General features: G+C 31.0%; 2 protein-coding genes across 5 annotated transcripts in view; one reads left to right on the top strand and one right to left on the bottom strand.

The window, feature by feature from the left end:
* The window catches only part of LOC111046882 (neither inactivation nor afterpotential protein C), a 48989-nt gene extending 21820 nt beyond the window's left edge, over nt 1-27169 (bottom strand). Inside the window, exons 1-14 of one of the 4 annotated variants that reach the window (XM_039424531.1) lie at nt 26930-27169; nt 24575-24690; nt 22359-22531; nt 21132-21236; nt 20229-20338; nt 19080-19207; nt 6879-7026; nt 6222-6312; nt 5893-5988; nt 5540-5722; nt 4558-4746; nt 2492-2688; nt 1495-1847; nt 617-827 (exon numbers count right to left, since the gene is read on the bottom strand). In XM_039424531.1, coding sequence (XP_039280465.1) covers nt 617-827; nt 1495-1847; nt 2492-2688; nt 4558-4746; nt 5540-5722; nt 5893-5988; nt 6222-6312; nt 6879-7026; nt 19080-19207; nt 20229-20338; nt 21132-21236; nt 22359-22531; nt 24575-24689 — 2099 coding nt within the window. In that variant the 5' untranslated portion in view covers nt 24690; nt 26930-27169. Of the gene's footprint in view, nt 1-616; nt 828-1494; nt 1848-2491; nt 2689-4557; nt 4747-5539; nt 5723-5892; nt 5989-6221; nt 6313-6878; nt 7027-14958; nt 15087-16078; nt 16189-16989; nt 17092-17913; nt 18019-19079; nt 19208-20228; nt 20339-21131; nt 21237-22358; nt 22532-24574; nt 24691-26929 lie in introns of those variants that run through there. The other 3 variants (XM_022332522.2, XM_039424530.1, XM_039424532.1) reach the window with 3 other exon arrangements.
* Nucleotides 6949-12992, top strand: LOC120350571. The gene is made up of 2 exons (XM_039424533.1): nt 6949-7044; nt 11683-12992. The coding sequence occupies exons 1-2, from the start codon at nt 6978-6980 to the stop codon at nt 12918-12920; spliced, it is 1305 nt and encodes a 434-aa protein (XP_039280467.1). The 5' UTR covers nt 6949-6977; the 3' UTR covers nt 12921-12992.
* Nucleotides 27170-27301: the final 132 nt, after the last annotated feature.

The raw sequence follows: 27301 nt of genomic DNA, 5'->3' as shown, positions 1-27301 counted from the left end.
AAATAATAAAACGAGCAATGTTGTTCTTGTCCTCAAATGTTCATGTCCTTCAATTTTTGATTCTGGGTCAGAAGCCTATAATTTTTTTTTCCAATTTAAAGAAGTTTGCGATGAGTTACAATTTACAAATTACAATTTGTGATGAGTTTATATTACTTTTAGGTTTTCATGGAAGGCGGTGGGTGGCCCAGGCGCTTTTCAAACTGTGATAGGCTGATACCAAAATAGTACCTAGCAGAGAAACAGTAGTAGGTTTGAATCCCGCTAAGTGCATTGATATTAAATCGTATAGTCGTTTTTATCTCATTACCCTCACAAATCGCACAAATAATGGTATAGGCCTACTCATGTAGGAATCACACTACAACTACACGAACAAACTCCATTATTGAACGACAAAATTGAAAATTTGAAAACAAATAATAAATCATTACAAATTTTAAAAATTCTTTAAAATTATATTACTATTAATTTCAATAGAACGCATTTTTGTTCCATATGTAAACTCTTCCAAAGATTTCAACTCTTCTAACATTTTGTTTTCCAATTAGTTTCAGTATATTAAGCTATTTTCATCCAAATTAAATTTTTAAATATTTTCAGACGAACTACTCACAAGACGGCTCTTGAGAATGATAGTTTCAAATTGATGACATTGACGAGCCAGTCAAAGAGTCGATAGTAAATACCGGCTGCCAACACATTCCTGGCCTCTTCAGCTTCGTTCTTGGTATGCTTGCGTCTGACGGCCTGGCCTTTCAGAATAACGCAATAGTTGCAGAGGGCCCAATTGAATTTCTTCTCGTCAAGCCTCAGTAGTTCAGCAGCTTTGAAAAAATGGTAAGTTATTTTGTAAAACACTTTTGAAATATTAAAGCTAATTACAATTTTAATTCTCATTATTATCAATTTCTGTTCCGTTATTCAATTTTTTTATAGAGCGTGGACGATCTATTCAAATTCAGTTGAAACAAGTCAACTTTATCATAATTATTTTCTTCACTTGTCAAATATAATATATCTAGTATTCTTATTTATTATTCTGATGTATAGGATCTCGTTTTTTAAACCATTCATTAAACAGAGTATAGAATTTATTATCGATTTAAGTTTTCAATATTAACTGTACTTTTATTTAGAGTCCTACATTACATGATTTTCATTGAGGTTTTATTACATTTTACTTACTGAACTTTGGCCTCCTCAACATGTCGCCTCGACATGTTGTAAAAATTAAATTTTACTTGCTGAATTAAAATTTCTAGATCTAAGAATATACTATTGCACAACATTTGAGATAAATCAGTCTTGGGAAATTTTTTAAAGACTCCCAAATTAAGTTTGAAGGAATATCTTTTTTTATATCGTTTGAAGGAACCGGAGTATCTTTCTGTATAGGCTTACCTACTTATAGACTTCTTTTCAGCTCCTTAGTAATGCTATCAAAGCTAATGGAAAAAGCATTGTATCCAATTCCTTAATTCAAGCTCTCACCTTTTGACGATATTTCAGGATTCTTTATATCAGCCTTGCCATCCTCGTGATCCTGGAAGCGGACTTCTCCAAGAAGCAAGATGGCGGCCAATGATCGAAATATGGTTTCTATGTGGGCCTCATCAAACTCCATCTTTTCCAAGTAAGATTTAATCTCCTTGAACTTATCAACATTATCAGCTGTGTTCTCTCTGGGCCCTTCGGCACTCTTTATTTCACTGTCGTCATTTCCCAAAGTGTGTAAAAAGTTATATTTTCTGCCAGGCTCGAGTTTATATTTATCCAACAAGTTATTTGCTACCAAGTAGTCATAGAAGTAGTAGAATATGTGGAACGTGGCTTTCTGCTGAGTCCTGAAATAATAGAGTTATCAATATTTTGAATGATCGAATCTAATACATTTTAAATTTAGATATAACTATGAATGATAGATAAACTCATAAATACGTTTAATTGTGATTTACGATTTCAATGGTTACATTGGTTGCTAGTTTGCATCTTCTTAGCCTCTCAACTTTAATAACATTGATCACATTTTTTATACTAAACCTGAGAATAGTTGAACCATACAAAAATTATTATTCATCCACCCATATTGCTTTTGAATTAGCAAATACTGTACAGTTCAAGTTCTGCTACTGTATAATAGCAAGAATTTTTATAATTCTTTGTCGAGGTTGTGAGGTTGATGCCCACATGAGCTCTAGTCTTGTACGTATTACGTAATGAGAGATGAGTGGACCTACAGCATCAGGTGGTTCTCGATTTTCGGACTCATGAAAAATTATATTTAGAGGCGTCTGCTCTACTAAAGTGAAGTAGCAGGAGCTACCCGGTACCTGATATGTTTTTCTTTGGAAAAATATATATTATTAGTATATGGTCAGGGGGAAAACATAGTACTATCCTCACTAGGAAAGAGTCGTCAATAAATAAGTCGTAGATTCTGGTAGTACTCCATCATATAATATTAGTGTAGAATGGAGTTGGAACAAACCTATTGCCAGTTATCCTCCACTTGTCCAGCTGATAGAGCCAGAAAATGGCGCCGCTGACCTTTCCGCTGCTTGAGTAGGTGATTTGCGTCTGCACGATGTGCCTCGTCGAATCTGGATTGAATGCAGTCGCAGCATTGCCGAATGCGTGGATCGTTTTAATGGCTTGCTCAATCTTCTCACCTACTTTGTTCGGGCTCTACAATTTTAAACATAGTTATCATTTTAATTGCAAATAATTTTCGGTTAGTGTTTCCAAATTTCAGTGTTAAGTAGATTCAATGGATATTTATTCAAGTTAATCAATCTCTTGGTGCATGCACACTGAGTATTTCAGATGATTCACGAAGAAGTTTATCCACCTACATTAATGTTCAATAACGCTTTCACAATCTAAAATTGAAACACAAGAAACAAATTATATAAATCTTTCTCAACATCGACTGAATAAACATAACGAATATCCTATACATGCGGAATCACGGCTCTCAAACCTTCTCCCACCTTATATAGATAGCAAAACTCTGTTTATTTTAAAATTGAAGCATCTACCACAAAAACCTTATACTACCTAAGAATATGTTCAAGAACATACTTTTAAACATTTGACATAGTTCTTTTGAGGTTTAAACGCTATGATAAGTTGATCATACCTTAGTCACCCCAGAGCACCATATTATGGGTGAAGTAAAATTTTACAATCCCCCGGTCCCCATTCAATGGACTGTGGTGGAGAATAAACTATAATTTTATCTTCATGCCCATCACCAACTCATCATCAACTACATCATGCTCAACTATTGAACGCACGAGTTGCCATACAATCAGTCCCAATTTTATAATGTAATCAGTATTACGTGAGGACAAGTTAAAGTAAAACCATCAGGCATTGTTTAAAAAAATTGTTTAAGAATAAGAATAAGAATTCTTTATTGCCGTTGAACAAAATTAATCGCAATAGGCAGTGTCAATATGCAGTAAAGCTTTAGAATACAAACATACACATAAAAAGTCATATTCAAATATACTTAATAATAAATATAAGTCAGGAAACATTACAATACAATACTATCAAAATATTTAAAAATTCAATAAAATATTATAAAAAAGCAGGCTATTGTAATTATTATTATTTTTGTGTCACCAAAGTTATTATTATAAATTAGCCAAAAGGGTTAGACGTTTGTTTCTGTGTAGCGTTCAGATTGCAGTCACAACTTTGCATATCGCTAGTCATTTTATTTTTCATAAGGTACTTGATAGAAAGATGTGAACTTTTGTGCTTTGTCCAAATATCTCAAATAGTCTATCAATGAATGAAAGCGTTCAGACTGTAGTCACAATTTGGCATACCGGTGGTCATTTTATTATTATTCATCAACATGATGAATTGGTGGAATATTGTGTTTTATATAGACCTATAATCATTATCACAATATTCTCTGAACATTTTATCAATTTTTTTCTTGGAAAGTATGTTTATTGACCGAGCAAAGTGAGGTCTAAGATTCAAGTCGACGGTTTGACATTTCTCTTAATGTTTAAATGTTTATATGTTGCGCTTTAACGGCGAAACGCGGTAATAGATTTTCATGAAATTTGACAGGTATGTTCCTTTTTAAATTGCGCGTCGACGTATATACAAGGTTTTTGGAAATTTTGCATTTCAAGGATAATATAAAAGGAAAAAGGAGCCACCTTCATACGCCAATATTACCGTGAAAATCAGACTATAGAATTATTCATCATAAATCAGCTGTCTAGTGGACTATAATAATATTACAAGTTCAAAAACATCGAACATCTTGAAAATTGTATCTTTCCATCAACGTTGTAGACAGTTGCAGCCAGACCTGATAACAGCGCTCACACTGACATTCCGGGACAACACGTCACGGTACAATAGGACAGAAAGCTCTATGCTTATTTAGGTTTTTTCTAGGCATTTTATATTGATAAATTATTTATTAATTTTTGAGAAACATAACAACAAGTCAATTTAACTTACTGAGCGCGAGTTCTATTGTTCACAGAACTACTAGTTATATTGGAATATAATGATTATTACCAATCCGAGGTAGAGAAGGTGTTTGACGAGATGCTTGCATTGAGTGGTTTTGCCCGACATGGTTTCACCGGCCAGCACAATGTGTTGCGGCTCGTCGTGATGCAGCATGTCTTGATATGCACTGTCTGCCACACAGAATATGTGAGGCGCATTATCCGATCTGGACTTGAACTGGTACTTGGTTTGCATCTGAAATAGGTAAACCAGTTCTGTACAAACTATTACAAAACCAGGAACCTGGTATAAAAATAAATTTCAATAAACTGTTCAATACTTTTATTCCAATGGAATCAAAAACCTTTGGAACCACATGAACTGAGATTCCATCTAAGACAAGACAAATTAAGACACCAGCAGTCTAATTACCCAATTGATAGATACGACGCTACTCACATTTATAGAGTATTTTTTTATTGTTCTGACTTGTCTTAATTGATTAAAGTGTGCCTAGTCTCATTTGAGTCTTGTAATACACTTGAATTATCCAAATTATGTTTAAATAAGGTGAAGACATTTCTAAGTTGACTTTTAGAGGAGAAGTTGAGACTTGAGTTTTCTTCAAGTGAAAACTGAAGTTACTTGATTAGTCTTCCCATCAGAATGAACAGATTCTGCTAATTTAGGATCTATATTGAATCTTATTTTAAAAGTACAATACAGTTATTATTGGATACATTTTTTCGCCAATGCTCCAATCATGGATGGAGTTTAACTTGGTAATGGAGAAGTTAAATTCTTGAATAAAAGAAACTAACTTAAGTTACTGGACTAAAACCTACATTTTCTGCTATATTTCATGTTATTTTGTGTACTTTTATTTTTGCTTGAGGCTGACTTGTCAAATGAAAAAATTATCAAATAACTCTATTAAGCTGATTTAGTCAAACATTGTTGATAGTACCCCTACTAAAATAAATTAATTTTATAATTAGTTTATTAAATCAAAATATACGTTAAAATATGAATGTTTAACTGTAGTTACCTCTGGATCATAGATATTCCTCTCTTCATTAGGATTCAGATACATAAGTACGTCCCCGACAAATGTATAATCCTTTCCGGTCTTTGAACGCTCCTCAAGTTCGACCAAAATTGAGTCCTCGGTGATGCCGTCGAGAGCCGCCAGATCTTCAACTCTCAGTATTTTTGGCTCTTCTCCTCTGTCCTAAACAAAATAATAAAATTTCATCATAAAAATATTTTCATTATATTAATAATTACTTAATATAACAATAATATTTGACTATTCAAGAACGGTGGTAGATGAAGAATTCAGAATAGTCTATTGTTTACTATCAAGAACATTTTCAAAAGTATGAGATTCGAGTTACTCACTTGCAGAAGTCCTTTCCTTATCTGCCGCTCTGGCTTCCTGGTAGAAACTATTTCTGGTGTTATACACGATATCAAACTTTTGATTTCACAAGTCAGCTGAAAAAGAAATCAAAATAGTTATTGATGATACCTTACAAAGAATAATTATGGAACTAATCTCACTCGTTTCAAACAAAGAAATAAAGGAGCTAGACACGTAAAAATGCAACGTTGTTGAATTCTTCTATTGGATTTCAAGTAAAAATTAGCAATGGTTTCTGCAATAACGATTTTTCATTGTTTTAACATTAATAATCACTGTAATTTTATATAAATGAATTTCAACTTACATGGTAGTCATTCTCTGGTAGATTTGTAAGGAATGGATGCTCTAGTATTTCAACCATGAATGGACGATTCTCTGGATTCTTCTCTAAACATCTGTTAGAATAGAATCAATATTAATGTAAAATACAAGCAATGTATTATAAAAATATGCTAAGTAACGTAATACTTCCGAGATACAAAGATCGAAATCCTCATTTCTATGTTTGAGGAACGTCTGATTCTAATAGAAAACAGGCAATATTAATAACATTAACGGTCATGAATAAATCAATTCATGAAAGTGTATTACATTGATTCCTTAAAAATAAAATTCAGTGGATATGATGTTCAGGACTTATGACTTGAAGAAACATCGTTGTGGCGGCTGGAAAAACGATATTATGATTTTACTTCAATCTTTCAAATATCTTGTAAAGAGCTTCATCCTTAACTGAAACCATAATAATTGATCTCAATTTACCCCAATAATCGACCAAAACAAAATATCAAAAATAATTCCCACTCAAACTCTTTAATATACCATATTTATAGAATTGGATGCATTTTATGTAAATTTCTATCAGGCTTACTCATACAAAGTACCTTCAGAATTGAACCCATTCAATGTAAATCCTTATTTCTTGATTCATAATTATGGAAGTGAAATAAGTAAGACTCACTCGGCAATGAAGTCATTGTATATCTGTGTCCAGTTGGCTGGTCTGTAGAGCAATGGCGGAGGGTTGCGGACGATCTGGAACAGAGCCCTAGTCGGATGAATGTCTTCGAATGGCGCTTTCCCGTCTCCTAGCTCTATAGCTGTAATACCTGGTGGCAACAAAATAGGTGAGCATTATTCTTCTCCAACCTGCACATGTTGGGCAGGTTACACGAAGAGCAATGAGATTTGGTAAATACTCGGCTAGACTTAAATTTAACAAAAAATTGTTTTCCTTGAATATAAAAGTTAGTCAAATGTAAAACCTGGAATAGGGAATTTTATAGGAAAATAAGAAGAGTGATAATAATTTATATCCCCAAATTTCAAAACATACAAATGAAATTTATAATTTGAAATAGTTATTTGTGCAACTAGTGCGCAAAGTGACAGTTTGCTGCACCGAAAGAAACGTTTACGCCCGAGCCGTAGGCGAGGGCGGAATGGCTTTTTGAGTGCAGCAGAGGAACTTTGCGCACGTATTTCACATTAAGTTTTTCCTACAGTTACCATTGAATATGAAAAGTGGGTAATTATGGATAAAATGATGGCTGAAATCCATCAAATGTTTGTGTGTGTGATGCTGTTATTAATAACAATCTTAATTCATTTAAAAATTAATAATCCAATTGAAGTTGAAAATTTTCAGCCAAAGTTCTCATTTTTATTCATTCAAGAATCAGAGAAAATACAGATAAAACAAAAAATTCGCATTCAAAATTCACGCCAAAAGCTGGTTTGGATGACTGCAAAATGGCTGAACCGAAAAGGGCGCGACCTAGCGGGAAGAATCGTACCTAACTTCGTTCTTTCATCCAGCTAAAAACAGTATTCAGATATTCAGAATTATGATTAACTAGAATTACCGAAAAATACTATAAATAAACTAAAAAATATTTTTAAAATAACATAGACAACAGAAAATATTTTATTGTAGTATATTCTAATGTTATTTTATTGATTTTATCGACATTGATTTCGAACGGTAATTATTTAACCTGAAAATTCGAATTTCAAAATGTTTGTTTGCTACATTTCTCATTGCTTGGAGTTGAAATAATTATTACTGTCAATAGAAAATAAACATTATTTATTATTAAATGATGAGAAGTTATTATTTAATTATGATTTAGATAAACATTACCTATTCTTGTTTTGGATTTCTAGATTGGGATTTTATCATAAATGTAGGGTAGCCATTAAAATGATTCTCATCTGAATCTAACCATAGTCATTGTTACCAACTTAATTTTTGTTTTCGTGCACTAATCCTCCATATAACCCACCAACTATTTTGTGTTGCCATGTTGCAAATCTGGAGTGCAGAAATAGTATATTTCGCACCTAGGGCCGAAAATGAGACTTTTCTGGCTCGAAATCGGTTTTCAAGTCCGAGGCCGTAGGCCGAGGACTAGAAAAGATTGAGAGCCGGAAAAACATTTTTGCCCATGGTGAGAACGTTATTTTTCGCCACACAGAAAAATAAACAATATAATATATATGAGAATAATTGTCTATTATAAGCACTTTATAGCAAATCTATTATAGCAAATCTGAGGTAATCTGAATATCAAGAAATTGTCCAAGTATTTTTATTTTTTATTCTTATTTGTCTAAATAACCTAAAAGATTATGTTGAATTATGTAAGAGGTTGAGTTTATACTTTTTATTCTTCCAAATGACAATAAGATGATATTATTATAATTTTTTTAATTATTGAATGATAAACACAAATAATAAAAAGTTTTTGATCAGCTGTTTTAGCACACTTGAAATTTGGCCAATCTGAATGTCAACGGAAGTTTAGGTTAGAAGTTCTATCCTACTCTGAAAATCGAATTATTTGAATAGTTTATAATATATATCTTATCTGTATTTTATTCATCCAAATAAAATGATAGTATATTATTGCAGAATACTTCATTCAATTCTAGAAGCATAAAATGTTTCCGTTTATCCTCCATGTTCCATGATAAACGCAGTAGCCTACTAGGAGGTTTGAGGTTAGATTCTATTATACTCTGAAAATTGAATTTGAATAGTTTATAATATATCATTTGTATTTCATTCATCCAAATAAAATGATAGTATCTTATTGCAAAATACTTTATTCAATTCTAGAAGCATAAACTGATTCCGTTTCATAAACTATTTTGTAAACACGTTCACAACAAATCAGAATCAGCTGATTTCAAGGTTATTTTACAGCCCTAGGGCCGTAAAATTTTACCGGCCTGGTCAGAAAACAATCACTTTCGGCCTCCATATGACGCACGTAAACCAGCTCATTACATCCAAGTGGGGCGAAAAAAATTTTTGTTTTCTGACCAGACCGGTAAATTTTTTACTGCCCTAGGGCTGTAAAATAACCTTGAAGTCAGCTGATTCTGATTTGTTGTGAACGTGTTTACAAAATAGTTTATGAAACGGAATCAGTTTATGCTTCTAGAATTGAATAAAGTTTTTGCAATAAGATACTATCATTTTATTTGGATGAATGAAATACAAATGAGATATTATAAACTATTCAAATTCAATTTTCAGAGTATAATAGAATCTAACCTCAAACCTCCTAGTAAAGAGTTTATCACGGAACATGATGGATAAACGGAATCATTTTATGCTTCTAGAATTCAATAAAGTATTCTGTAATAATATACTATCATTTTATTTGGATGAATAAAATACAGATAAGATATAAATAAACTATTCAAATAATTTGATTTTCAGAGTAGGATAGAACTTCTAACCTAAACTTCCGTTGACATTCAGATTGGCCAAATTTCAAGTGTGCTAAAACAGCTGATCAAAAACTTTTAATTATTTGTGTTATCATTCAATAATTAAAAAAATTATAATAATATCATCTTATTGTCATTTGGAAGAATAAAAAGTATAAACTCAACCTCTTACATAATTCAACATAATCTTTTAGGTTATTTAGACAAATAAGAATAAAAAATAAAAATACTTGGACAATTTCTTGATATTCAGATTACCTCAGATTTGCTAGAGCTATGACCTTCCACTTTTGCTTTCGGAAGTGCTTATAATAGACAATTATTCTCATATATATTATATTGTTTATTTTTCTGTGTGGCGAAAAATAACGTTCTCACCATGGGCAAAAATGTTTTTTCGCCACACTTGGATGTAATGAGCTGGTTTACGTGCGTCATATGGAGGCCGAAAGTGATTGTTTTCCGACCAGGCCGGTAAAACTTTACGGCCCTAGGGCTGTAAAATGACCTTGAATAACAGCTGATCGTGTCCGATCTCACTAAAATCATAGAGAGATAATCTCATAATGACTGTAATAATCTATATAATTATGTATCGTGAATCGCGGTATTATGTCTATAATAATATATTTTATAAATTACTGTTTCATAATTTAATATTTATTATTGTGTTTTTGATATCAAACAATAGAATACGATGATATATCTCCATAGCCTCAACAATATAATGTTGGCTACATTGTCCATTGTCAGAAAGGTACGTATCGCAAGTATTTAAAAGTGAAGAATCGAATTGAATTCAAAGTACAATAATTGTATCAATATTTAAAAGTGAGGTGGAGTAATAATTGTTTCTTTTTTATTATCGAATTCCTCTTCTTAATGCAATAGAATCAACAATAATAATAAGCAAATACAGCACAGATCTGAAGTTTAAGGTAAGCCTACTGGTGAACTCAGCCTTGAATTCCTAGTAATTTTTCTGTAATTCATTATTAAAACTTTTAGATAATTTTTCTTCAATATTAAACCATATAGAGAAAACATTAGGCCCACTCAAGATTGAATCTTCGAATGTTTTCTCTATGATTTAACTATTTTCAGAGCAATATTTTGTTGTGATAATGCCAGCAAACCGTCTTCAAATTTGCGCTATACTCTATTATTATAGTAGCCTACATAGCCTACGTTATCTGACTTAATTCAGAGTGAAAATTTTATTGTGAGACAGATAATAATATTAATTTTAATAATATAAGTCATGAGCCAAAGTCTGTTTTTATATCTGTTTACGGTACGCTTTTTAGCAGTGAAGTAAACCTTTTCACAAGTCTATTTTACAGTACAGTATTACGTGTATGCTATGTGTTAGTAGTCAGGCAGCGACGTTCAACAGTACCTAATGGCCGAGAGCTTAAAGGCGTGCTACAAGTACTCAAAGTTCGGTGAATAACAAACATTATCTAGGTTCGAATCTCGGTCAATGACGTTTTTTTTTGTTGATGAATTTCGACTTGTATTAGTTATTTTGTATATTAGTTACCGTAATTTAAATTTTTCAATCAATTTTTTAGATATATTTTGAGACAAAACTGTGAAATATGCTATTATATTATTTTTTTCATCACATTATTTGAAAATAGTAATGAAAATTCTATTCATCCATCTATCCATGAGATATTGCACCGGGCGCAAAGCGCGAGCTATAAAAATTCAAACAATTATTCGAAATATTAATAGTATAAAAATATAGTCACTATTGTAAATTATTAATTAGTAATATTGAAATTAATTGACAGTAAAAGTTGCCATAACCAAGATTCAAACTATCAAAATAGGCTGTTTGAATTTTATTTATTTTTCAATTTCTATTTAACCTACCATTTTTCAAAAATAATATGGTCTAAAATGAAAATATTTGAATGTGAGAGCTCTGTCTGCAACAAATTTTGAAGGTAATTTACTATATAGGGTCTTTTGTATTGGTATGCCTATAGCCTACTAACTTTTGGTCTCAATTTCAGAAATGGAGAAGATGAGTGAGTCGATGAAGAGAAGGGCGAATGAAATTACGGAAGACCTATTACCAACCAAATCGAGGAAAAGATATGACGATGCTTACGAAAAATTTGTTCAATGGCTGAATGAAGAGAAAATTGTGCCTACAGAAGTGTGTGATGAAATTTTATTAGTGTATTTGTCCAATTTATCTAAAGTATGTAAAGCTAGTACAGTTTGGTCCAAGTTTTCGATGATTAAGAGTTGTCTCAATGTGAAGCACAACATTGACCCAAAATCATTTACACGATGCACTACATTTCTGAAAAAGCTCAATGTCAACTACGAACCTAAAAAATCAAACGTTCTGACAGGTAACGAAGTAGTGAAGTTCATGAAAGAAGCTCCAGACAGCGAATGGCTTCTAACAAAGGCTATTATGGCTTTGGGTATTTTTGGAGCTTGCCGAAGAGATGATCTTTTACAACTAAATGTCGATGATATTAAAGACAATGGTAGTTTTATCGTAGTTTTCCTTGAAGAAGGAAAAACTCATTCGAAGAGAAGCTTCACAATAACTGATGAAGATTGCCCTTTCAGCCCTTGTGAATTGATTCGCAAATACATATCACTTCGTCCATCAACTATGATAAGTAAAAGATTATTTATAAAGTACAACCAGGGAAAGTGTTCATCTCAGCATGTAGGTAAAAATACTATAGCTGCTGTGCCAAAGAAAGTAGCTCAGTACCTTGGACTTGATAAGCCTGAAAGTTATACCGGCCATGCACTACAACGAACATCAGCTTCAATGTTAGTTGAAGGTGGGGGCGATTTGCTCACTTTAAAACGACATGGAGGCTGGAAATCTTCTTCAGTTGCCGAGGGCTATATTGAAGATTCAATTGCAAGGAAGGTTGAAGTGTCAAAAAAGCTCTTCAATAGTATTGACCGACACACTACCAGTTCGACTATAACATCGAATTCCGAGGCACGTGCCCTAGACGAAGACGTCAATATTGTCGACGAGAACAAAAATGAAGAGAATGAGGAAGAAAACAGAGACAGTTTTTTTACTCTGGATAATATTTTTGGAAACAAAAATCAAAGCACAAGTAGTACCGGTACAGCTGAGACTGTGAATACAAACAATTTGAATTTACATGTGACATCTCAGAGAAAAGTAGTGGAATCTGCTAGAGGATTCATGTTCTCAAATAACCACAACTGTACATTCAACTTTTATTTAAATAATAAAGAATAAAATAATAGAAATTTGTTGTGTAAAAAGTATAATGATTATTTAATTTATTTTATGTGAAAAACAAAGAATTGACTGTCAATAATGCTTATTTTTTATAATTTAATATGTATTTATGTATCTAGTTTAATTAGATACGTTTTTAAACTGTCAATAAATTATCATTTCTATAAGATGATATGAATTATTTTGTAGTTTTGATACCAATCAATAGAATACAATGATACTATCATAACCTCAATAACATTGTATGATTTATAGTAGCATAACCTTAAAATTTTGCTTTCAAATTTCCAAATTAACATTATTATTTTTTTTTTTTTTTGGTGTGGCGAAAAATAGCGTTCGCAACACGGGCAAAAATGTTTTTCCGGCTCTCAATCTTTTCTAGTCCTCGGCCTACGGCCTCGGACTTGAAAACCGATTTCGAGCCGGAAAAGTCTCATTTTCGGCCCTAGGTGCGAAATATACTATTCCGGCTCTCAATCTTTTCTAGTCCTCGGCCTACGGCCTCGGACTTGAAAACCGATTTCGAGCCAGAAAAGTCTCATTTTCGGCCCTAGGTGCGAAATATACTATTTCGCCCTACTTGGATGTAATGAGCTGGTTTACGTGCGTCATATGGAGGCCGAAAGTGATTGTTTTCTGACCAGGCCGGTAAAATTTTTACGGCCCTAGGGCTGTAAAATAACCTTGAAATCAGCTGATTCTGATTTGTTGTGAACGTGTTTACAAAATAGTTTATGAAACGGAATCAGTTTATGCTTCTAGAATTGAATAAAGTATTTTGCAATAAGATACTATCATTTTATTTGGATGAATGAAATACAAATGATATATTATAAACTATTCAAATTCAATTTTCAGAGTATAATAGAATCTAACCTCAAACCTCCTAGTAGGCTACTGCGTTTATCATGGAACATGGAGGATAAACGGAAACATTTTATGCTTCTAGAATTGAATGAAGTATTCTGCAATAATATACTATCATTTTATTTGGATGAATAAAATACAGATAAGATATATATTATAAACTATTCAAATAATTCGATTTTCAGAGTAGGATAGAACTTCTAACCTAAACTTCCGTTGACATTCAGATTGGCCAAATTTCAAGTGTGCTAAAACAGCTGATCAAAAACTTTTTATTATTTGTGTTTATCATTCAATAATTAAAACATTTATAATAATATCATCTTATTGTCATTTGGAAGAATAAAAATTATAAACTCAACCTCTTACATAATTGAACATAATCTTTCAGGTTATTTAGACAAATCAGAATAAAAAATAAAAATACTTGGACAATTTCCTGATATTCAAATTACCTCAGATTTGCTAGAGCTATGACCTTCCACTTTTGCTTTCGAAAGTGCTTATAATAGACAATTATTCTCATATATATATTGTTTATTTTTCTGTGTGGCAAAAAATAACGTTCTCACCATGGGCAAAAATGTTTTTCCGGCTCTCAATCTTGAAAACCGATTTCGAGCCAGAAAAGTCTCATTTTCGGCATAGGTGCGAAATATACTATTCCCGCACTAGAGCGGAAAAGTGATTCTCTGCGTTCTGTAATCAGTGCAGGAATGGCCACTTTTCAAGGTATCTGTAGGAAAATTAAATAATAGGCTACATCAAATCTATTTTCAAATTTTTAAACTATCTCTTTTAAACAATATTAGTTATTAAATGAAATCTACTGCCCCCTTTGGACGTAATTGAGGATAATCTGGTGAATCGAATGTAATTGTTATTGTAACAGTAATTAATAATTATTTTTTTATTAGCCTACTGTATTATCGCTCTCAATCTAATGAACTCTTCACGTATTTGTTATATAGTGCTCACTCACACGAAATTTCTAAAGTAGTGGACATTCAGTAAATTCCAAAAAAAGTACAAATGCATAAATTGATGAATTTTTGGTAGAATTTGCGTTACTCAAAAATCGAAAATAGTCCGATGAATAATATAGATGGTGGGGACCATGTTGGCAATAATTGAATGATTTATTTGAAGATAGAATTGGCAATACCTAGAGACCAAACGTCGATGCGACTGTCGTAGGATGAATCACTCTTAGCAGCAGTGACCACCTCAGGGGCCATCCAAGAAGGAGATCCCACACTGGTTCCTCTTCTACCCTCGCTATTTTTCGCATTTCTGAAAAATAATAGATACCGTACACTCGATGGGTGAATAGAAACTATTTTGGGATAAATATTTACTACCTGAAACTAACACCTAATACCAATATAAACTAACACCTGATAAATAGCTACCAAATAAATAAATTACAAAGTAATATAGTCATGTTAGAACACTAAGAAAACATAAAAGACAACACTATAAAATAGAACTGTTATTAGTACTTAGAGTTATTACTACCGGAACCCGGAAATTGACAAGATCGCTCAATTCAATCGAAATGCTTTATGATGAATCTGAATTGAAATTACGATTTGTGTAGAAAGAAATTTTATAATAATAAACCTATATTCAATCAATATTAAATTTAATCTTTTGAGTTTGGCTCACTACTAAATCACTATCTTAATAATTAGATCAGTTCAATCCTTGCATTAATATGATCGAAGTTAAATTTTATTTTGTCTTATTAAGTTTTGAAATATTCAGAAAGTCATAAATTATCCTTTTTTCAACGAATCTTGAGCGGATTAGCGAATTCAGGAAGTCATAAGTAAGATGCTTTATTCAACTAATCTTGAGTGGATTTGTTTGAAGCATTTCTTCTTACTTCTTCAATAATACATTTTATCCAGTGAAATTTTTCATTTTATTATCAAGAGATTCGTATTTGATGTTATATTTTAAAATTTACAAGTTACTTATGTAAATAAGATTATAGTATAAAAATATTGTGCCTTAAATCTATGTTTAAATAACATATTTATTGTTAGGTTCAACAAAAATGCTCAATCTACTAATAAACTATTAGTATAATCTACTATAAATTATTCGAATAAGGAATTCACTCTAACCAGGTGTGTACTCTAGGTTGATAGCCTATAAGTGTATCTTATGAGATTTTAAATCAAAATACTATATCAACTAAGGTAATATTCTCATAGCTTGAAATGAACTTTGAACTTTTAAATATAAGTTGATAGAAAAACCAAAAAAATATCACTAACCTTGATAAACCGAAGTCAATCAGTTTGATTTCACCATTATGGGTGACGAGTATGTTGCTTCCTCTAACATCTCTATGTATGATATTATGCTCATGAAGGTGAACCAGCGCCTATAAAAATCAATTTGATGTGTTTCAAATAATTCTCGTTTTGATTAATCTACCAATCACATACATTTTTTGTTCTTAAAAAATTAAATTGATCAAATAAGAATGAAATTGATTCCTATTACTATGCAAATGATCTCATAGCCTAAAAACATTTTTTATGTATGTATTTTTGTGCACTGGATTTGACAGTAAAGAATTACTATTGAAATAGTAAATCCAAATCACTGAAAAAATATTATACTAGCCTAGTTTCAGAAAACTCTATTTTGAAATTATCATATTTAGCTAAATTACGATGGAAAGTTATGAACATGGACTGTTTCTTCTTCTATATTGAATTGTATTTGAGAAATAAATAAACGTTCCACTTCTATTACGCCTAATTAATCCCAATAAGGGATACTTGCAATAAAAATTGATTTTATAAAATAATTGGTTGTTTATAATTCTGAACTATAAATTAGGTATTCATGAAAGTGGTATTGAGAAAAGTAAAAACCAGTTCATTAGAAAATTTTATTCCAATTGGTTCCATTTTCGCATTTGCAGAAAAATAACCCCTTATTCCTGAAAATAGAATAGGCCTAATACTGTCTTATATGTAGCCCGTGTTGACGAATTTTCTTAAAACTCCGTATTAATAGCTAAATGTCTTAAATCGCATTGTTGAGAAAAGTATTTTCTTATAAATGAATTAGATTTTTCATAAAATTGTATGCAGTAATTATATACTGAATAAGTTTTATTTAAGGTTATAAAAATGCAATATATTAGCAATAAATTCCATGCAGTATTATTCACCTTTACAGTTTCTTTGAGAATGTATGCAATATGCTCTTCTGTCATTCTTTTATTCTGTTTTTGTAAGCCTCGTACCAAATCAGTGATTGAACCTCCTTCGCACAGCTAGAACAGCATATATATATCACATTATAGTGTATCACATTCATATTTATAATAAAAAACTTCATAGTTTCATAAACAGATACATTGTTGCAAGCATTGACATTCATACTTGCTATAAAGTGATCTTATAGCCTAAAAACATTTTTTATGTATGTATTTTTGTGCACTGGATTTGACAGTAAAGAATTACTATTGAAATAGTAAATCCAAATCACTGAAAAAATATTATACTAGCCTAGTTTCAGAAAACTCTATTTTGAAATTATCATATTGAGCTAAATTACGATGGAAAGTTATGAACATCGACTGTTTCTTCTTCTATATTGAATTGTATTAATAAATAAATAAACAACGTTTCACTTCTATTACGCCTTACTAATCCCAATAAGGGATACTTGCAATAAAAATTGATTTTATAAAATAATTGGTTGTTATAATTCTGAACTATAAATTTAAAATAAATAACTAAATAAATAAAATAACTAAAATTCATGAAAGTGGTATTGAGAAAAGTAAAAACCAGTTCATTAGACAATTTTATTCTAATTGGTTCCATTTTTGCATTTGCAGAAAAATAACCCCTAATTCCTGAAAACAGAATAGGCCTAATACTGTCTTATGTAGCCCGTGTTGACGAATTTCCTTGAAACTCCGTATTAGTAGCTAAATGTTTTAAATCGCATTGTTGAGGAAAGTATTTTCTTATAAATGAATTAGATTTTTCATAAAATTGTATGCAGTAATTATATACTGAATAAGTTTTATTGAGGTTATAAAAATGCAATATATTAGCAATAAATTCCATGCAGTATTATTCACCTTTACAGTTTCTTTGAGAATGTATGCAATATGCTCTTCTGTCATTCTTTTATTCTGTTTTTGTAAGCCTCGTACCAAATCAGTGATTGAACCTCCTTCGCACAGCTAGAACAGCATAAATATAATATATCACATTATAGTGTATCACATTCATATTTATAATAAAAAACTTCATAGTTTTATAAACAGATACATTGTATAAAAATGATTTTATACAAGAATTGATTGTTTATCATTTCAAACTAATTAGTTACTCATGAATGATGAAAGTGGTATTGAAGAGTATCTGTAAATTAATAGGAAAAATAAAAGTACTGTTTTAGTTGTCAAATCCACTTTTAATAATAATCTAACTTGTAGAACTGCAGATTCATGATCAAACAAACATATCTTCAGCTGCACTGATCTATCTTCCAAATTTAGAAGTATACAAGTGAAACCTCTAAATTTATTCTTCTAAATTTAGAAGATTTATAAGTACAGTTGAAGATGTTTTGGTTTCAAAACGAAACTGCAGTCCTGCAAGTTGAATTAATAAAAATGGATTTGACAACTAAAACAGTGTTTTTCAAATATGGAGAAGTTTGCATAAATACTCGGCTAGACTCGAATTTAACAAAAGATTGTTTTCCTTGAAAAGTTAGTCAAATGCAAAACCTGGAATAGGGAATTTTATAGGAAAATAAGAAGAGTGATAATGATTTATATCCCCAAATTTCAAAACATACAAATGAAATTTATAATTTGAAAATTAAATAATAGGCTACATCAAATCTATTTTCAATTTTTTTAAACTATCTCTTTTAAACAATATTAGTTATTAAATGAAATCTACTGCACCCTTTGGACGTAATTGAGGATAATCTGGTGAATCGAATGTAATTGTTATTGTAACAGTAATTAATAATTATTTTTTTATTAGCCTACTGTATTATCGCTCTCAATCTAATGAACTCTTCACGTATTTGTTATATAGAGCTCACTCACACGAAATTTCTAAAGTAGTGGGCATTCAGTAAATTCCAAAAAAGTGCAAATGCATAAATTGATGAATTTTTGGTAGAATTCGCGTTACTCAAAAATCGAAAATAGTCCGATTAATATAGATGGTGGGGACCATGTTGGCAATAATTCAATGATTCATTTGAAGATAGAATTGGCAATACCTAGAGACCAAACGTCGATGCGACTGTCGTAGGATGAATCACTCTTAGCAGCAGTGACCACTTCAGGGGCCATCCAAGAAGGAGATCCCACACTGGTTCCTCTTCTACCCTCGCTATTTTTTGCATTTCTGAAAAATAATAGATACCGTACACTCGATGGGTGAATAGAAACTATTTTGGGATAAATAGTTACTACCTGAAACTAACACCTAATACCAAACTAATGCCAATATAAACTAACACCTGATAAATAGCTACCAAATAAATAAATTATAAAGTAATATAATCATGTTAGAACACTAAGAAAACATAAAAGACAACGACACTATAAAATAGAACTGTTATTAGTACTTTTATTAGAGTTATTACTACCGGAACCCTGAAATTGACAAGATCGCTCAATTCAATCGAAATGCTTTGAGATGAGTCTAATTGAAATCATGATTTGTGTAGAAAGAAATTTTATTCTTACCTCTATTCAATCAATATTAAATCTATTGAGTTTGGCTCACTACTAAATCACTATACCTATCTTAATAATTAGATCAGTTCAATCCTTGCATTAATATGATCAAAGTTAAATTTTATTTTGTCTTATTAACTTTTGAAATATTCAGAAAGTCATAAATTATCCTTTTTTCAACGAATCTTGAGCGAATTAGCGAATTCAGGAAGTCATAAGTGAGATGCTTTTTTTAACTAATCTTGAGTGAATTTTTTTGAAGCATTTCTTCTTACTTCTTCAATAATACATTTTTTCCAGTGAAATTTTTCATTTTATTATCAACAGTTTTGTTCGTATTTGATGTTATATTTTAAAATTTACATGTTACTTATGTAAATAAGATTATAGTATAAGAATATTGTGCCTTAAATCTATGTTTAAATTACATATTTATTGTTAGGTTCAACAAAAATGCTCAATCTACTAATAAACTATTAGTATAATCTACTATAAATTATTCGAATAAGGAATTCACTCTAACCAGGTGTGTACAGTGTACTCTAGGTTGATAGCCTATAAGTGTATCTTATGAGATTTTAAATAAAAATACTATATCAACAAAGGTAGGTTATATTCTCATAGCTTGAAATGAACTTCGAACTTTTAAATATAAGTTGATAGAAAAACCAAAAAATATCACTAACCTTGATAAACCGAAGTCAATCAGTTTGATTTCACCATTATGGGTGACGAGTATGTTGCTTCCTCTAACATCTCTATGTATGATATTATGCTCATGAAGGTGAACCAGCGCCTATAAAAATCAATTTGATGTGTTTCAAATAATTCTCGTTTTGAATAATCTACCAATCACATATATTTTTTGTTCTTAAAAAATTAAATTGATCAAATAAGAATTGAATTGACTCCTAATACTATGCAAGTGATCTTATAGCCTAAAAACATTTTTTATGTATGTATTTTTGTGCACTGGATTTGACAGTAAAGAATTATTATTGAAATAGTAAATCCAAATCACTAAAAAAAATATTATATTAGCCTAGTTTCAGAAAACTCTATTTTGAAATTATCATATTTAGCTAAATTACGATGGAAAGTTATGAACATGGACTGTTTCTTCTTCTATATTTAAGAAATAAATAAACAACGTTTCACTTCTATTACGCCTTACTAATCCCAATAAGGGATACTTGCAATAAAAATTGATTTTAAAAAATAATTGGTTGTTTATAATTCTGAACTATAAATTAGGTATTCATGAAAGTGGTATTGAGAAAAGTAAAAACCAGTTCATTAGACAATTTTATTCTAATTGGTTCCATTTTTGCATTTGCAGAAAAATAACCCCTAATTCATGAAAACAGAATAGGCCTAATACTGTCTTATGTAGCCCGTGTTGATGAATTTCCTTAAAACTCCGTATCAGTAGCTAAATGTTTTAAATCGCATTGTTGAGGAAAGTATTTTCTTGTGAATGAATACGATTTTTTCATTAAATTGTATGCAGTAATTATAACTGAATAAGTTTTATTTGAGGTTATAAAAATTCAATATATTAGCAATAAATTCCATGCAGTATTATTCACCTTTACAGTTTCTTTGAGAATGTATGCAATATGCTCTTCTGTCATTCTTTTATTCTGTTTTTGTAAACCTCGTACCAAATCAGTAATTGAACCTCCTTCGCACAGCTAGAACAGCATAAATATATATCACATTATAGTGTATCACATTCATACTTATAATAAAAAACTTCATAGTTTTATAAACAGATACATTGTTGAAAGCATTGACATTCATACTTGCTATAAAAATGATTTTATACAAGAAATGATTGTTTATCATTTCAAACTAAATTAGTTACTCATGAATGATGAAAGTGGTAATGAAAAGTATCTGTAAATTAATAGGAAAAATAAAAGTACTGTTTTAGTTGTTAAATCCACTTTTAATAATAATCAAACTTGTAGAATTGCAGATTCATGATCAAACAAACATATCTTCAGCTGCTATCTATCTTCCAAATTTAGAAGTATACAAGTAAAACCTCTAAATTTATTCTTCTAAATTTAGAAGATTCATAAGTACTGTTGAAGATGTTTTGGTTTCAAAACAAAACTGCAGTCCTGCAAGTTGAATAAAAATGGATTTGACAACTAAAACAGTGTTTTTCAAATATGGAGAAGTTTGCATATGTACCGTATTCAACAAATTTAATATGTAAATTTTCTTTTAGTGGGATGTGGTGATAATTATTAGCAAATAATCAGAACTCTGTACGTAATAGGATAAGTCAGAAAATGTGTGTAATGGCTTACATTTGTAAGGTTTCACACCAGAACATCATATAACTCTCTAGTCCAAAACATGTTACGGCTCTTTTTTAATAGCCTATGCTATAAAGTAAGAGGTTTTATTATGATTACTCTTTTCATTTCCTATGCCTATGCAGTCATGTATCGTATATTTCCTTTGTTTTTCTTGAACGAAAAACTATCCATGAGAGAATTTTGCATCGTGGATATTAATATATCAATTATTCATATACAGAGCAATAAATTCATAGCAGAAATATGTTATGCGTTCAGTGGAATTGGATCAATACTGTAGTTTAACTACAGTATTTACATTTGAAGAATATATTAGAATAAAATTAAACCATCCATGAAACAAAACGTAGGTATGATTTTGTTAAAAAATAGTTCATTATGATTTATAATTACCTATAACCAGTTATAATAAGTATTATTTGTAAAAATAGTGATACTTTATTATTCTAAAATAAATCAAACAACTTACTATGAAACACTCACCTGCATGACAAACCAAATCTCATCTCCGCTGGAATTTTGTTTTTTATAAGCTCCATAGAAATCGGGGAAATTAGGATGAGTTGCTAGTTCACTTAAAATATTATATTCTTCTTCCAAATCTTGTTTTGTATCAGAGTTGTAGCCCTGAACTTTAATAGCTACTTTCTTGTCGCCTGTAAAAATATTGAATTATCAGGCTAGTACAGTTCAATTAATAATATTTCTCTGTGAACAAAGTTTTTGTCTGATCAACAAAAAATTTGACTGCTTCTTGTATATATTGTCATTTCCTCTTCCATCCTCTGTTTAGTGTGTGTTTCGATTGTTTCTGAATGATAAAGACGGTTTTGATTTGGTGGATACCACCTCGAAAATTTATTTTCTCACAATTATTATCAATCAATTGTTATTACTGATTTATAGGCTTATAGAATATTTTATTCTTTCATATTGGATATTTTTGAAAATATTGTTAAAGAATTAGTGAACGCGGTATAGGCCTACAATAAGACTCTTAATTAGATTATTACTAGTAAGTAATATTCAGTCAGGCGATTATTATGTACCTGTTGTACCCACGAGTATTATGTAACAACCTCCATGAATCAATTCATCAATTTTTGCCTGATTCCTGAACTCATGTACTTACTATAGGCTATTATATATATAGGTACTTACTATAGGCTACCGTACCAGTAAGTTGTTTAATTTTATTGAGAAGTGTCTCAATGGTTTTGGGATAGGCCTATATACAGGATTAATCCAAATAATGAACCAATTTTTTAAAGTTCATATTTGATTAATTGAGTACTAATCCAAAATGAACCAATAGCCTATGATCCTAACAGTTACTGATTCACAATGCACGAAATGAAAACTTCAAGGGCAAAGAAAATCCTTCTAGTTTCTAGTTTCCTTTCTTTCTAGGCAAGTTAAAAAATTGGAGGAAGAGGCCATTTAAGCTTTCATTCATGTATTCAAAAAATTACTAAATAATCTACAATATAGCAAGCAAAATTCAAATTGATTCCCTTTAAAATCTGTGATAAAGATATTATTAAAGATTAAAATATATTTCAATATTGTTTTCAAACTCTAATTTATAACTATAACTTATAATTTGAGTTACTAAATCCAATCAAATCCTTAATAAATGCAAAAAAGTACGAGGGTCATTTTTTCAGCCTGCGATCGCATAGCAAAATACATAGGCAAGGATTTGGGGGGTGTTATTTATAGTGCTGAACAACGTGTCTTCCCACTAGCTCCGTTAACGGAGGTAGTGGTCTTCCACACCAAATGTTCTGTGATCGGCGTGACCAGATTGTCAATAATTAACTGTTGTCGAGTTATAGACCCAGAGGCATGGCCACTCAATTAAGTCTCCCGCTGGGAGCCATTTGCATTAGTTTTTTGCGAGAAAAATGCAATATTTCAGCAGAAATATACCAAAGAATAATTCAAGTCTATGTAGAAAACTTTGAGTGATGTGCGTGAATGATGTCAGAAATTTAAAGATGCCAGTTCGCCAGTTGATATGACTTCCGAAACATTGTGATCAACTCCCGTCTTCATGGCATCCTGGCTCTTTCAGCAACTCAAATGGGGTATTTTTGATCATCCGCCATTCAAGCCTGACTTGGTCACTAGAACTGGAACTACACGTTTTTCTCAAGCTCAAGAAATAACTTGGAGAACAGAGCTTCCAAACTAATGAAGAGCTCCAAAACAATGTCATAGCTCACATCAACTCATTTGGCGGCAACATTTTATGAACAAGATAGGCTGGTCAACCGGTATGACAAATGCCTCAATCTTCACAATAATTGTATTAAAGAATTACCATTAGTAATAAATTATTCTTTTATATACATTCGTCATTTATATTATATGACCAATTTGAGGTAATACATTAAAAATGACTCATATTTATCATTTCATTTACATTTCCAAAAATGATTAATTTCCACTTCAATCTAATACGAGCTTGTTCGTTGATAATGGTAAACTTGATAATGCAATGATTTTAGTAGGAAAGCTTTCATAATTGATATAGATTAACATTTTGATGTCACCGATCCGACGGGGAAACCAACGAGCAATGTAAATGAGTTCTAATAAATTTTGTCTGAAATATTGATTTTCATTTGAAATGTGTAAATTTCAAAAATGCAATATTGAATATAAAGCAATTTATAAATTTTGCAAATATTTACCTGACTGCGAGTCAGTGGCTGCATAAACAGTTCCATACACGCCACTTCCAAGAACATCCCCCAACTCATATCTGTCACCTGGGTCTCTTAAGCCCTCCAAGCTCATTGAAGGCATCCTTGAAAACAATGAGATATCATTTGCAATAAATTAGTGGTTTTATATTGTGTGGTTTGTTGTTTTATGAAGACCAATTGTTGGTTTAAAAGTTTATGCATGGTTGACTGTTAGTGGAAGTTGGCCATCTTCAAAACAGTTATTTTCCTCTTGAATGTTGACTTCTTTGTTCATATTTTGTAAATTCATTCCAACTGAACACGAAACAATGAAAAACATCTTGAGTTTCAAATGCTCTAGGTACGGTAGGTTCAGAGACTACTTAAAAATGAGTTGAGAAGCTTGTTATTGATAACTTCATTATAGACTAGCTTGTTATTGACTACATCAGTCTGGTCCTCCAGACAGTCTCCGTATTACAAATATATACTAAGCTCATTGATCTAAATATTTAGTAGTCATGTTATTTAGAGCTTGCATACATTATATAAATAAACAGAAGAATAAATCATCTTCTTATTTTGTCCAAGATCACGAGAAAAAAATCGCTGTTATTCGGCAAGTTCTTCGGCTTTTGAATGAAAAACATCCAACTAACACAGAGGTTTAATATAACAAATAATTATTTATAGAAGCACTCATTAACAAGTCAAATGGATGTTATATCTAGTAGGGGATTAAGGATTAGATTTTCATCAATAATAAATTCTCATTCTTATTTGTTTTTGTTCACAGAAAAAATAATTGGAATGAAGCGTTTATCAATCCTCACTCATTCATTATTCATATAATAAAATTACTTTCATATTTTTATTTATTCAATTTATTATTTCATTCGTATCTACAGATATAGGCTAATAGTTGTAAATTGGAACCGTTGATTATTTTTACGAATTCAAACTTATCCTTCCGGTAGTCGCGCCCTACTCAATCACACGAGCAGTCGCGTGTTGTACTTTTTACAACATCCAATTTTCTAAGTGTTATGCACTCTGTTTACTGTCAAAAAATATTAATTAATTGTATAATTACTTTTTGCATCTTCTTGGATTATTTTACACCTATGAACATTTGGATGATTACCATTTCATAGCCCAATAAGGTACACCAAGCAAAGCCATCAATAATTCTGCGTTATTGGTTCGTTTACAGTCCCCGTATACAGTCTTTCCCGATCTTATGCACTGTCGCGACTAAATGGCACCTAAAGACTGAACCATTGCTCAGTTGATACTGCAACTCAGTGGAGAGATGGGGAGAAAGTTTTGGAATGCATAGGTGACTCATTCACTGACATCACCCCATCCAATAGTTTTGTGCAGCAAAAAAACTGACACTGTTGTACTTTTTACAACAGCGCGACTGCCGGAAGGTTAACTTTAAAATGAGCCCTCCTATCTACCAATATTTAAATTCATATCCTATCAAATGAAATAACCATTTGATTTCAACTGTAGTAATCAATCTCAATTTATTGTTTAAATATTCGAATTTGAATATTTGGTAACTTCGTAAGCCGTTTTATGAGATTTCTTGAACAATTGAATTGTATTTTCTGGTGTGGCACTCATTTTCCTGGTTCATCGTTACACAATGCATATAAAATTGTTAATTATTATTGCTCAACCATCTCTTAAACGCGGCTGAGCTGAGAGTATTTTGGGTTGTAAAACACCTGAGAGTAGCAGTATTGATTTTAGTGTCCTAGTACCTTTCTAGCTAGGGAGTGAGTTAATCAAATTTTCATTGTTATCTATTATTCAGTACTGTTTTTATTCAATTAAATTATGGTATTTAAGATTCCAACATAAAACATTTTATTTTATACGTTTGTTATTCCTGTTCGATATCAATTAGAATAAACTATTCCTTAGTTTTCTCTGCTTTATCTTGCTCTCTTCTTTTTGTTTGAAGAAGGTGTATTGATTTCACAGATTTAATATAAATGCGAGATGCATGTTCTGCGAATATATCAGATTTCTTCACAGTAGAATAAAAATCTCAATTCCTCAAAAGGATTCCTTGATTTATACTCTACTTCATCCATCCAATACCTTTATTATAATCTATCTTTATGATATAACGCCTATATTATATTTCAAATTTAATAAAAATGAAAACAATTTAATGATATGAAATTGAAATTGTTCATAAACTGATAAGTACATCATAACTATTAAAAGTATACTCCATATACCCTGAAGAAATCTGCGACTGGAAATATTGACGAGTAAAATAGCTGGAAGATGAGCGCCACAGTGTTTCTAAAAAAACTATTTTCTTCTGCGAATATCACTTACTTTGAGACTCACAGATGTTTCGATTCACTTGATGAGCACTAGTAAATTTGTAGACTCAGTAATAGATGTAGAAATACTGAATGAGTGAAAGTTATAGGTGGAGAATGACTTATTTTCCCCAACAAGAGAACACAGCCAGAGTGTAGTATTGTTAGCGAACAGCCAAAAGGGAAAATGAGAATCAGCCAATAGAGTTTGAAACCTTTCAAGTATTGTTAAGTTAGTTCATATGGTTTCTCACCTGTGGCTAATCAAATTTGTGTTCCTCTTCACGTCTCGTCTACCAATAATTTCTCTTGAATGATCCAATTTGAGCTCATATTATAACACTTCAAAAGTATAACATTCAAGAAAATCTTGAAGATTTCTTGA

Source organism: Nilaparvata lugens, chromosome 3, assembly GCF_014356525.2.
Source record: "Nilaparvata lugens isolate BPH chromosome 3, ASM1435652v1, whole genome shotgun sequence".
Classification (NCBI taxonomy): Eukaryota; Metazoa; Arthropoda; class Insecta; order Hemiptera; family Delphacidae; genus Nilaparvata; species Nilaparvata lugens.
The sequence above is the reverse complement of the archived record's forward strand: the minus strand, read 5'-3'. Positions and strand labels throughout refer to the sequence as shown.

Bases quoted from the DNA above. Each gene is read 5' to 3' on its own strand.
- LOC120350571 (XM_039424533.1), top strand. From the start codon at position 6,978: ATGTCTTCGAATGGCGCTTTCCCGTCTCCTAGCTCTATAGCTGTAATA. The intron at 7,045-11,682 runs GTGAGCATTATT...TCTCAATTTCAG, and splicing joins ACCTGGTGGCAACAAAATAG to AAATGGAGAAGATGAGTGAG.